The sequence below is a fragment of the Typopeltis vanoorti genome, chromosome 7 (genome assembly GCF_054136105.1).
Source record: "Typopeltis vanoorti isolate ZY-2024b chromosome 7, IOZ_Tvanoo_1.0, whole genome shotgun sequence".
Lineage (NCBI taxonomy): Eukaryota > Metazoa > Arthropoda > Arachnida > Uropygi > Thelyphonidae > Typopeltis > Typopeltis vanoorti.
Window position 1 is genome coordinate 67567050 of NC_143555.1, and position 13881 is coordinate 67580930.

The 13881-nt window shown below is 32.5% G+C and overlaps 1 protein-coding gene across 1 annotated transcript in view; it reads right to left on the reverse strand.

Moving 5' to 3' along the window:
* The window catches only part of ZnT49B (solute carrier family 30 member 9), a 244361-nt gene that overhangs the window by 84165 nt on the left and 146315 nt on the right, over nucleotides 1-13881 (reverse strand). The window contains exons 11-12 of the mRNA XM_090395926.1: nucleotides 7886-7941; nucleotides 931-1066 (exon numbers count right to left, since the gene is read on the reverse strand). Of these exons, the coding sequence (XP_090252052.1) occupies nucleotides 931-1066; nucleotides 7886-7941 (192 nt within the window). The remainder of the gene's footprint in view (nucleotides 1-930; nucleotides 1067-7885; nucleotides 7942-13881) is intronic.

Genomic DNA, 13881 nt, shown 5'->3' on the forward strand with positions numbered 1-13881 from the left:
GGTCATAGTATCTGACCATCAAAACAATGATCCTTACATGCCAAAGACTTCTATAACATGTAATTGTACTTCAGTTATCTAACCCATCAATTATCAGAACTTGCCATTCTGATAAAGCAATAATATACGAAGGTGCAGGTTTATGTAAATACTAGTGTTTATGTTGGACTTCACACCTCTCTAAACAGATGTTCTTATAGTACCTTCTATGAAGATCTTTGGAACTGTGATTTGGTGCTGTTGTTAAGTCTCTCAAATACTAGATTGGAGAAACTTGATGTAACCCATATGATCTGCCTTGTTGACTTCTGAAGATAAGGCAAAGGAAATATAAGTCAATCTAGTTACGAGGGTGGTCTGTAAAGTTCTCGGCCTAACAATGAAAAAAATGAATTTATAATTTCAAAATTACTTTTAGTTTTCAACATAATCTCCCTTAAGACTAATACATTTATTCCAGCAATGCTCCAGCGCCATTATCCCATCCCTGCAGTGGTTTTCAGTAAGATATGCAAAATACCCCTCTACAGGTACAATCACCTCTTGATTCGAAGAAAAACGCTGACCAGTGAGGAAGAGTTTTAGTTTTGGGAAGAGATAGAAGTCAGAGGGAGCCAAATCTGGGGAATAGGGTGGATGTTCCAACAATTCATAGTGCAGATCCCTTAATTTTCCCATCTTGCTGATAGTGTTGCCATCTATGGTCGAGGCAGAGTACTTTTCAGACCACCCTCATATGAAACCTCGATTCCTTAAATTTTTAGTTAACTCTGGTTTAAGGCTAATTAGATCTTTTATACATTTCAACTTATATAAATGCAATGGACTGGTTGAGAGGATGAATTATAACAAATATATAAGCTTTTAAAAATTATACCAATCCTTGAGTTTTATCACTTTTAATTATTGAAAATATATCAATTATCTTACCCAATAGAGTGAATTAACTGGAGTAGCAACTAAAATTCCCACAATACCATGATAGAGTGAAAGTCCAGTGCCAAAAAAGAAAATTCCCACTCCACTAATTAAAGATGCTACATTACGCATATGATGATAACCATACCTAAATTAAAAACAAAGTTTAACTTTATTAGACAGAATAAAATAAAATCAGATGGAATAATCGGAATAATTTTCTACACATTAATTAAAGAAAAAATAAAAAACTGGCATAAGTTTTTTTTATTTTTTTTAATATGACTCCACCCACAAAAGGTTGTAAACTTACAGTACAGTAGTACACTACAGTGGATAGGCTAAGACTTTTTCTTTTATTTTTATTAATTATTATTTTTTTGTATTTTTTTTTTACCTAATCTAGAAAACCTGTTCTAGAGGCTAAATATGAAACTTTTGCAAGCCACTTCAGATCTCCAATAAGAGGGGCAGTGATCTCATATCAGGCAACGAAATTCTTTCCTACCTAAAGACAATCACCCACATTCATAATCACTGCGAAATTGGAAACTGCAGCCAGCTGACTGGAGAGGAAATAAGCTAATCTCTTGGCCAATCAGGCCAACTGGCAATTATTGTTTATGTATATATATATATATATATATATATATATATATATACATATATATATATATATATATATATATTAGAACTACATGTGAAAGGCTGCAATACCTATAAGCATATCAATTAGATGTGTTGCCCACACAAATTAGTCAATTACTTTACTGATTTCAGTTCTAAAAAAAAACTTTGTATTCCAACTCTGCACCAATGATTTCCAAAATTCCTATTGCATGCTGAAGTATACTTAATTACAAAAATACATTCAAAACCAGTTTAAAGTTTTTCAGAAGAAAACCAGAGCATCTGGAGGAAAATCAACCCCAAAGTCACAGTACTAAACTGACCAACTCAGTTCTTAAGATTAAAAATAAAAGCAGGAGAATCATATATTACCATCACTGTGATCCAACGAAACCAATAAAACATAATTCAAGATTTGCATTTCAACTATTCCCTTTCTTCCTTTCATACACATACTGGCCACTGAATTAGAAACCTTTATGCAGATGTATAAATGACACTTACACAATGTATATGCAAAATTCTTGGTTAGTGCAACACCACATATTCTGGGCAACTATTTAATAATGCTGCTGGTTAGTAATCGTCAAAGCATTGATCACAACAGGAAAAATAAAGGATCTTTTGGAGTTCAATAAAGGGCTTATTGTGGATGCGAAGTCACGATTTTGAAAACAGAAGAGCTGACTGGTTTCTCAAAAAGGTGAACTATCCTGGGTGTTTAATCAGTGGAAAAATAACCCCACTGCTTGTCTAAGACACAATAACAGTTGTCTTAAGCCAGTCTGTCAGGAACAAGATTCGGCATTGTCTGGGAAGGCTTGTATGGACAAACAGAACTTCCTGTAGTGATTGACCAAAGCATATAATGAAGACTGTTCCCAATCCGTATCTCACTGAACTATGTACAAGAAATCGAAGAGGATTGCTATTGGCAGTCACATAAAATTATGCCTACACATAAAATAAAAGTTTCTAATTCAGTGGCTAATACATATTATATCCATTTTTAAAATTTATTTATTATTATTTTTTGCTGTTGTTTTTATATATAATCTACATGTATGAAAATAGCATCATCATGTTCAATTATATTAGCTATCAATAATCTGGTTATTTTATTAGAATCACTACACTGATATTGAATATTAATAGTCAACAATTAATAAAATCCTTCAGCACCTATGTATAAAGTTTGTTTCAAATATCATTTACTGAATCCTATCACTGATTTTGCCTAAAATTGGGTTGCAAGTGGTATCAGATTTCTATATTGAAATTTAAGCACATAAGTAAGATCCTAGATATATGTATTTTGCTCTGATAATTCACTTATTCTGAAAAATCAATCTTAACTTAATACTCAAGCAAACTGAGTCTTTTTTCATGTTGCTCTAACCCACAAAAGATTATTTGCAAACCTATAGTATATTTTGTACTGTGGGTGAGCTAAGTGTGTATATATATATTTTTTTTTCCCTTTATTTTTATCACTTTTATACATTTCTTTATTTTTAATTATTATTATTATTTTTTTTTTTTTTACATAGTCCAGGGCCTTCTAGGGACCAAACATGGAACTTTTTTCCAAGCAACTTCAGGCCTCTAATAAGCGGGACAGCGGTCTCACACTGGGCAATGAAATTTGCCTTCTAACTAAAGACAATCACAAACATCCATGCCCAGTGTGAGACCACTGTCCCACTCTCCAAATAGCTGTGGATTCACTAAGTGCTCAGCCAACAAGACCAGAAAAACTCTAGACGCCTCTATTTACAAAAACTAAAAAAAAAAGCTTAATAATACATTATAAGAAATTTACAATTATTATTATTAAGAGAGACCTACAGGGAGTCACAGACTCATCGAGGGAGGCATTATACTACACACTCACACACCAGCTATCATACTTATTCTTGAATTCATTCACACTGCTTGCACTCACAACATTCAATGGCAATCCATTCCAATCATGCACCACCCTTATGAGAGAAAAGTCTAGCCTTCACCCCTTCTTAGTAGCATTCATTCTCAGCTTCCAAGGATGCCCTCTTGTCCTTTCCCCACCCTCCATAAATTGAAAAATTCCACCAACTGAAATCCTGTATGATCCTTTCAGAAGTTTGTAAGTCTCAATCATATCACCCATCTTTCTCCTGTTTGCTAGTGTCTCTGCAGTCCACAAATAAATAATCAGTATTCCACAATCCTGATATCATTTTTAACACTCTCCTTTGCACTCTCTCCATTATATCAGAATCACAACAGAAACCAGGCAACCACACCTGCACACAACAGTCTAAGTGAGGTCTTATCAAGGCTTTGTAAAGAGGCAAAAATGACATCCTTATCTTTACATGTAAATATTCGTTGCAGCATTGCAATTATCTTTTTAGTTGTATTTGCAATCTTTGCTGCATGGCCTCTGAACTTCAACTTCACTGTTCATATTGTCACCAACCAAAGGCAAAACAGTTGCATCTTTAACTGAAACGCCCTCTGACACTATAATCAAATCCAACACTCTTTGACCTCGAGTTCCTTCTGTCGCATGCTGCTTGAGGAAGTTGTCCCGCAACAACTCAATAAATTCATTTTCACTCTTCTCATGAGATTCTATTGCTATCTATTTGATATTTGGATAATTAAAGTCTCCCATTATGATTACTCTTTTTGCAGTCATCTTTTCTATTTGGTGATGCATTTCTTCATTAGCAACCGATATACCAGGTCTGTAACAACACTCCACTATGTAATTGATCTTGTTAGATTCCACCTCATACTAATACTAGATGGCTTCAAACTCACTGCCACATGAAATACTGTTAACAGTAGCACTATAATCATTGGTCTCAACTCTAACTGGATATCAAGTCATCTGATATCATTAACACTCCCCCCTCCTCTCCTATTCTCTCTATCCTTAATAAAAAATAAATATATATATTTTATCTTTCTTTTACATTGAGTATGTATTAGCAAGTATGCTAATACTTGCTAATACGTACTCAATGTATTAGCAAGTATGCATTCTAAAATGTAAATGTGTTTTGTTACACTTTTGAACCAAAAATCGTTACCCTGCTCAACTCTCATATAATCCAAGGAACAGAAATATCTGAACCAAGGGTATGTGAGATTCAGACGCATTTCACTTAAGCCTATTTTTAAATGATTTTCATAGTATGGTATGACCCTTTCTTTGCTAATAGAGATGAAGTGATATTAAAAAGTCATTTTGTGTGTTCCTAATCCACGGTCAACTAATAGTACTACCATGTCACAGGAGGGGTTGGGTTGCGAAATAGAGAATACACAGTTCCTTCAGGGAGAACCCAAAATTTTTTCAGCATACCACAAAGTTCCTTTTTGAGATAGGTTACTCTAAAAATTATGACATAAGAGGTAATGTTTCCATTTTGTGCTGATATTCAACACACTAAATAGTTTGTCACATCACATCACAATGATGGATTGTGTGAAATTAATAGGCTTTTTGTTTATGAAATGTATAGTATATAATAAAAATTATCTAAGAATTTTCATTTTAAATGTCTAATAAATTTAATTAAATTAATATGTGAACTTGATACTTTCCCCTATAACAGTAATGGCCTAAGTCTCTTTTCTATCGAACCTTTAGCGTATCTTCCCCCCCCCTCTTCAAAAAAAAAATAATAAAAAAAAATCTCATTACTTAGTAAACACGTGATAAAGACAACAGTGAGAGTTCATCTTTGAAGGGTTCATAAGGAATCAGACAGTTTTGTTTATGATGTAAGAATATATTAAATAAGTGCCCAATGATTCAGGATTCTAGGCATAGCTTCATATATTTGTGTGTGTGTGGGGGGGGGGGGGAAATCAGTGGATAAGTGGTTCTACCTTAGTCATTATCAATAGCTACGAGTTTTTTAAGTTGTTGGGGGGAGAGAGAGAGAGAGCACATTACACAACTGCTGTCATCTTATAATCCTAAATCCTGACACTCGCATTTTTGTTGTCTGAAGCTGTAAGTGTATTCTGAAATGGCAGTTTCAAACTCTAGTTTCAAGGAGGAAAACCTACTAGCCTGTGTCGGAGATCAATGACTTGGAAATTGACTAAAGAAGGATCTTAAAAAGTTTCTCCATTCAGTGGCTAGAACTGAACTTATTAGGAATCAATTCTTATCTATATCAGAATCACAATATAAACCAGGAGACCAGACCTACACACACAGTAGTCAAAGTGAAGTCTTATCAAGGCTATGTAAAGAGACAAAATGACTTCCTAATTTTCACATTCAAGGTTTGTGTCAGCATGTGGCCCATGATGTGCGAACTTCCTATCTACTAACACTCCAAGATCACTAGCCTGATCAGTTTCTTCTAGCATATTGCCACTAATATAATACGACATTAGATATCTAATCACACAAAAGTGCATGGCTTTACATTTACTGACACTGAACTGACATCCATTTTCCCATGCCCACAATTCCAGCTATTCAAATCATTATGTAAGTAATGCATATCAGCACCATTCCTGATTACCCTGCCTATCTTTGCATCATCAACAAATAGCTGTATGTTGCCTGTCAAATCCTTCCCACTGTCATTAATGTACAGGTTGAATAACAGTGGACCAAGGACTGATCCTTGTGGTACACCACTGATTACCTTAAATCTTGCAGATTTACCCCCCCCCCCCCCTCCATATGCCACTTTGTGATATCTGTCAGTCAGCCATCCTCTTATGCATGCAAATATTTTTTAATCCAACTGGGGGGAACCCCCCCCCCAGTTGGATTAAAAAATCTACAAAACCTCAATATAAAACAAAGACAAACCAGACTACAGTAAAACTATAAACATTCCATACATTAAAGGAACATCAGACAAAATAAACAGAGTACTACAAAAATACAACCTCAAAGTCACCATTAAACCTCCCACAAAATTAAAAAGCTTACTCAACTCATCCAAAAACCCACTCCCTCCCTAGCCCACCCTGGAGTATACTGGATTTATTGTACTTGCAACATACCATATATAGGAGAAACAGGACGCACAATTCCTATCAGACAAAAAGAACATAAACAACACATTAAATATAATAATTATGGTGAAGTTGGCTTTTCGGATCATGCCCTGAATACCTTACACAGAATTGACTGGAAAAGCACTAGCTGTTTAGATCGCACTAAAACATGGCATGAACGGAAATTTAAGGAAGCATGTGAGATCATTATCAACCACCTCAATCTGAACAATAATGATGGGCTTAAAATCCCAAACATATGGAAGGCATATATTCGACCCATGGAACCTTCCTCACTAAGAACAACTATAATCAGGACTGTAGAAAATCCAGTATCTTAAATAACAATTGTAATACTAAAAATAGGACATCATTGTTTCTGAAAGAAAACCATCTGTAAGAAAGAATGTTTAATCCTGTCATCATAAATAGAATTTAGCTTGATGTAATTTTTTTTCTTTTTATTCACTAGAGGTCATGCCAGTAGAATAACACGTGATCAAATCATTGTTTCTCTATCCTACAGTTAATAATGTAACTGAGCTTGTCTTGTATATTTATGTATGCTCCAGATAATGATCTTGATATGAAGATCAAAACGTTGGGATAATAAAATTTTTTTTAACACGGTTGTAAATTCCATAAAATTTTTAAATAAATGCTGATCACTGTGTAACACTAAAAGAAAGGATGACAGATAAACTATTTGTAAAGGAAAGGAAAAACATCAGGTATTTTGACAACTTACAGGAATTCCATATATTGTTGAATCTTATTTTAACCCAACTTTAGTCAGCATACATTAAAGATATACAAATCTATGAATTAAGCTATGACAGATATTATACAACACAAAACAAACAATAAGCTATGTGTCTGACAGATAAATGTAATGTTTACTATTAAGATTTGTTTATTCTATGTATGGCAGGTGATACTTTAGAAATTAGTTTGTTTATACAAATATTTTTTTTTTCTCTTATGCCTTGTCACATACTTCTTCAAGATTAAATTATAAATTTGCAAAAAACCTTGTATAAACAGACTTACTTCTAAAGCACTATGATATTCTTTAGTACTATATGAAGAGTTTACATATATCAATAGTTATTTGAAAAAAACTGATGTTATCAAAATTCTTATATCCACATTAAATACAGAGCTAATGAAAGAGTTATATTTCATTGGTAACATCAGAGCAGTTTATGAAAAATTCTAGTGCAATTTATTATCTGAAATTTAAAAAAAATATGCTATACAATTCTAAATACACAAAAATGAAAATTAACATCTGCAATGAAACCAACAAACTCACGGATGATCTTGATTTGCCATTTGAATAGACATTCGAATTCCAAATGCAAGAATTATCTAAAAATCAAACAAGAGATATTTCACCTTAAAAGTAAACTTAAAACTGAAAGTGCTAAAATAAATTTAAAATTATAATGATAAATTATTTTCAAATAAAATTCAAAATAATTTGAATTATATTTGAAATTGATAATTTGCATTACATAGACATGCAAATAAAGACATTATAAAACAACTAAGTCACCAAATTCATGCTACCATGCAGATTTATATTCTAATCTAAGAAAATAATATGTTCAACTAGATGTGACGGCTGAGTTAGTCTATTAACAAGCACCTTGCCATTCTGAAGGAAATTCACTATAGCAAACAATCCAATATAAGAAATTATTCCTATTATCCCTATGAGTTTGCTATATAGTTAACTGTATTAGCATAACAATAGTTTTTCTTGTTGTTTCAGATTCACTCTATTTTCACTGTCCATACTACTATTTCATTCACCATATCAATTAAAATATAAGGACTGAGATAACTAATAGATCCAGTCATTATGCATGGACTACAAATTCAAGGAAAGTTACATGGAAGTTGAGAAAGTAATGGTAAATATCCCTAAATCAGTAATTTTAACAATGTATTATCCAACAATAAGTTTTTATCAGCCTTCATAACATCTTCTATTTTGATCGGATTTTACAGGGCTTCAACTTTGTATAGCACCTACATGCTGTATGTTATATATTTCTTGTCCTGTTTCATATGACAATTTTATAACCCTTTGTAGGTGACACTGTGATTAAAAAACTATATAGAAGCCAGATCAGCATTGGATTACAGTACTCAATTTTATTGGATGCTAAGAGAATTTTTAATCATTCAAATTTTAATGGATATTAAGAGAGACAAAGGTTAGTCAGAAGAGTTACCAATCATGGTAAAGGAATATATCATGATAGCTGAGACTAAATTGGTTGGAAGCAATTCAATGAACTTACCTAACAACCAGATTTTATTGCAACTAGCTGAGCCAGGCTCTACTAAGAAGGAATAATACATTAGCAAAGAGAAAAGATGGAACTAACAAAACTTAAGGTCCATTACAGTGAGCAAATGAATGGGTAATATCAGAAAAGTTTGTAACAAGCAAATTATCCAAGCAGAGAGAATACCAGAAACATGAAGGCCTTACTATCATCCAGCTAACTAAACTATCACCCAGTTGAAAGACTGTAAATAATAGTAAAAAAATAAAAATAAATAAAAATAACTCAAGAAAAATGCAATCAAGAGTATATATCAATACCAGAGAAAGAAGAAACCATCAGAAGCCTAAATTGAAGAAAAACAGCTGAAGTAAATATTCAACCTGAAATGCACAAATAGAGAGGTATAAAAATTTTAATGTGGTTACTGCATTATTCAAAAGACATGGTCAGAAAGTTAAATTCAAGATTCTTGGAGTACAGTTTTTATAGCACCCATCTATAAAAAAAGTAAATAAAACTGAAAGTGGGAATTATGACACATCAATTTCCCTACCAATGGTCCAAATAAAATGTATGCAAGATTATTTGAGACTAAGAAAATTTGTTAGGAAATTTGGACAGAACCCCACATAGGAGTTGTATGAACAGATTTTTATATTATGACAAATGGTGAAGAAATAATGGGAACAGAACAACAAAATATATTTAAATTTCGCAGATCTAGAAAAAGGATGATAAAAAGTCAAGAAAAACTGTTAAAATATTACAATTATCTGTTGTAAATGGAATATTATACTAAGCAATATAGAGCCTGCATAAGTTGTAAACCAACAGTTCAAACTAAAGGACATACATGGTTTCATATATAATCATAAGTGTTTGCTCTCTCTCTCTCTCCCCTGTTATTTCATCAACAAGAATCACTTTATGAAAGGAAGTGGCATTAAACCTGATATTAAAATTGGAGATATTCAATACAGTTCTTTACTTTATGAAGAATGTTATAATCCTAAATAAATTCACTATAAGTCTTCAGAATTCTAACTACACTGAATAACTACTGTAATAAATTTGCTATGAAAATTGGAAATAAAAAGACAAAATTATGAAAACAGGTAAGAATAAGGAACTACTTTCTCAAAGAACAGATTAAGTAAAAATTTCATCCACTTAAACACAATTTTCAATGATAGAAAATTAAATATGAAATCAGATAACAGAGCAGGCCAGTAAAATAAATGTATATGAAATTGTGCAAAAATGCATGTTAAAATAAAGCTTACTGGGACAGCTAAATACACCCAGGGATAATATTTAATTAAGTTTATTCGGTTATTAAACCTGTATTAGTGCTGTAGTGAAATCATATTCGTTCAGCTGAAGGTCTAAAGATGAAAGTCTCACAGACTTTTGGTAAGGTAAAGCATATTTATTTTTATTTAGATTCAGAGAATCTAAATAAATATGGCTACAACATTCAGAGGATGTTATAGTGTGGAAGATTCCATCTCAGAACACTTTTTTTTTTTTTTTTTTTAAGCAAATGCTTCCCCTTCACCTTACCAAAAATGTAAACATTTTTGGAAAGGTGAGACAGCCACATTTATTTAGATTTGGAGAACGATGTTTCCAGAAACAGTCCAAAGTCAATCACATCTAAGACACTTTTTGAACCAATGACCTTATTTAAAAAGTCAGTGAACTTCCTGATACTCTTACAACTCCCCCTCCCACCACCACCACCACCACCACAACACCGTGCACAAAATTCCATCGCTATCTTTTACCTCTGGAGTAGTCCCTGGGGGGGAAAAAAATTCACATCATCTTAAAAGTTATAACACACAGACTTCCTTTAGGCTATATTAAAAATTAGCTAACCTTATCTACCCACTAAAAATTGCTCTCTATCATCTAGATCAGAAGTTCTTAACATTTTACAGGCTCGTTCCCTACAGTAATCCATGATAACCCCACACCCCATCAAAAAATTTTTCCAAATTTATCATTTTTGTTTGTTTTTAGGTTTAATTAGTAAATATTTTGCACATCAAATCAAACATAATTATTACAAATTAACTTTCAAATTAATTACTAAATGTATGAAGAATCAAAGGCTTCAATTTGGCGACGTAAAATTATTTAAACTAAGGGATATTACATCCCATATTGTTTCACAGCCGAATAAGAAACTCAAAGAGTTTCATGCCGAATATAGAAACTATATAAATAAAGTTCGGCGAGTCCAGGCGTAAGCAAATACTTGGATAGTCCATCTGGTAGTGCAACACAGGGCAACTCAACAATATGGGATGCAATATCCCTTAGTTTAAATAATTTCAAATTAATGTTTCCTCAATTAAAGATACAAGAATATAATGCAGATGATAAACCCAATAAAAATTACTAATTCTACAACATATAAAAATTTTAATGTGCTAACCATTTTTTAAAAATTACTTCAAGCAAATTTTAAATTTAATTTAGACAATTTTAAAATTTGTCGTGTTGCACCATCATTTTACATTGTGGTTTAAGCCAATACGAATAGAGTTTGGTTTGCTAAAACCTAAATGTCAGCCCATCTGCGTTTGTTCAGTATCTGAGTAGATACCTAACAGGGTGAACCATGAGAGGATAGGAATTGGACATTAGGTCAGAAACCTAATGGTCAGTTCTCTGCATTCCTTGAAAGGTTACATGGAGGTTTCCTCCCAGTTTCCTCAGATTGGTAGAAACAGATTTTCAGTTTAAGACAGTTGAAAAATCTTGGGAATATAACAATGATTTGTATTTAAGTTTTGTTGATCTCAAAAAGGCATATGACAAGGTGCCAAGAAGAAAGCTGTTCAACATGCTCCAGTTATATGGTTAAATTCAACATTATATCAAGCACTATATAGTCTCTATTTAAGCTGTAAATCAGCAGTTAGAATTGAAGGAGGTAAGCGAAGATGGATTGAAGTAAAATCATGTATGCGACAAAGGTGCACATTGTCTCCACTGTTATTCATTATCTGTATGGCTCACATATGAAGGAAAGTAGTATTAAATCTGATATCAAAATTGATGTAAATTTCAGCTCTTTACTTTATGCAGATGATGTTATACTTCTAAATCAATCCAGTAAAAGTCTGCAAGATTTCCTGACTAAATTGAATAACTGTTGTAATAAATTTGATATGAAAATCAGCAATTAGCAAAAGACAAAGACAAATGAAAACAGGTAGAAGCATTGAAAACATTAAGTGTATTCTGAATGGGACCTATACAAAAAGCAAAACATTTCAGCTATTTAGGCACAATTTTTAGTGAGGATGGTAACTTAAATATGAAAATATGGTAGGAAGTCAGGTGAATAAATTTATATGGAATAAGAAAGAAATTAGTCAAAACACCAAATGAGCTGTATACAAAAGACAGCATTTTAACTAATTTTAACTTGTAGATCCGAAAGCTAAGTTAGAAAGAAAATACTTGATTAAAGACCGCAGACCTCTGATATGAGAGTTCTGGGAAAGTGGTGTGAATGAACAGATGGCATCATTGGCAACATCACATTAAAAAATTAGGATATTAGGAAAGAACTTGACATTATTAGCATTCAAGAATTTGTTAGTAGAGCTAATTTCAGGTGACAATCACTTAAACAGAATGGGAGAGGGGAAAGATTAGCAAAACAAGTGTTCTTTGTCAGGTTGGCAGGAAAAAGACCAGAGGAAGATGGACTGATACAGTAAAAAGTTCCTTAAAAGACAAAAATATTAGATCTGATAATGTCTGAGTCTTGATAGATAAGATTACTTTGGAGGAAAATTGTTGATTGGAAGTTAGTAATAGCGTAACTTTTTCATGTAGTACTATCATAATTATTATTGATATCATCTTAATTATCGATGATGATTATCATCAGCCATCTTCTGTCCACTGCTGGATGAAAGCTTTCCCCCAAAGTCCTCCAATCATTCTTATCTCGAGCCTTTCTTTGCCACTGAGTTCCTACCATCTTTAATCTCATCCTCCCACTATCTCTTTGGTCTTCCTTCCGTCTCTAGGATAGGATTCCATTCTAATATTAACTTTGTCCATTTTCAATTGTAATTTCTTGCAATATGACTTGCCTATTGTCATTTGAATCTTTTAATGGCTGTTATAATGTCTCTCACCCTAGTCTGAGCTCTGACCCAAGTATTGAGTTTTCTAATTTGAATGGTAATACTGAGTAATCATCTTTCCATTTTCCTCTGGGTAATCCTTAACTTGATGATCAATTTTTTATTTGAAGTACATGTTTCACTTCCATATGTCATAACCAAAAGTATATAATTGTTGGATACTTTTCTTTTAAGGCAGATTGGGATGTTTCCTTTGAGTTCTTCATGGTGTTTCCCAAAGGCTATCCAAACAAGTTGAATTCTATGTATAATTTCTTCTTTACAGTCATCCTCTACTTTTGTCCTAGGTAAATATAGGAGGTTACTGTATCAATTTTCTTAGTGTCCCATTTGTACTGGCTTTTTGGTAACGTATTTATTATATGGTATTTTTGTTTTGTTGTTGTTTATATTTAAGCTTTCCTTTTTTTACTTTCCATATTCAATTCAGTGATCATTTGAAGTTCTGCAAAGTTTTCTAAAAGAACAATATTATCAGCAAATCATAAGTGATTTAATTATTTCCCATTTGCCATGATTCCTCTATTTTTCTTATCCAAGTTTTTAAAAATTTATTCTAGGATTGCAGTAAATAATTTAGGTGAAATGGCATCTCCCTGTCAGCTCCCCTTTTTTTTTTTTTATAGGAAATTTCATATCTGGTCCTGATTTTAAAGATGAATTGAATTTTAATTGAAATGCAGTTGAATTTATATATATATATATATATATATAAATTCAACTGCATTTCAATTCAAATTCAAAGAGCTTGTAAAATAGCTAATGTTGAGATTGAATCAAATGCCTTTTCAAAATCAATGAATGTTAGACCTAAGGGTTTTTGGTATTCATTG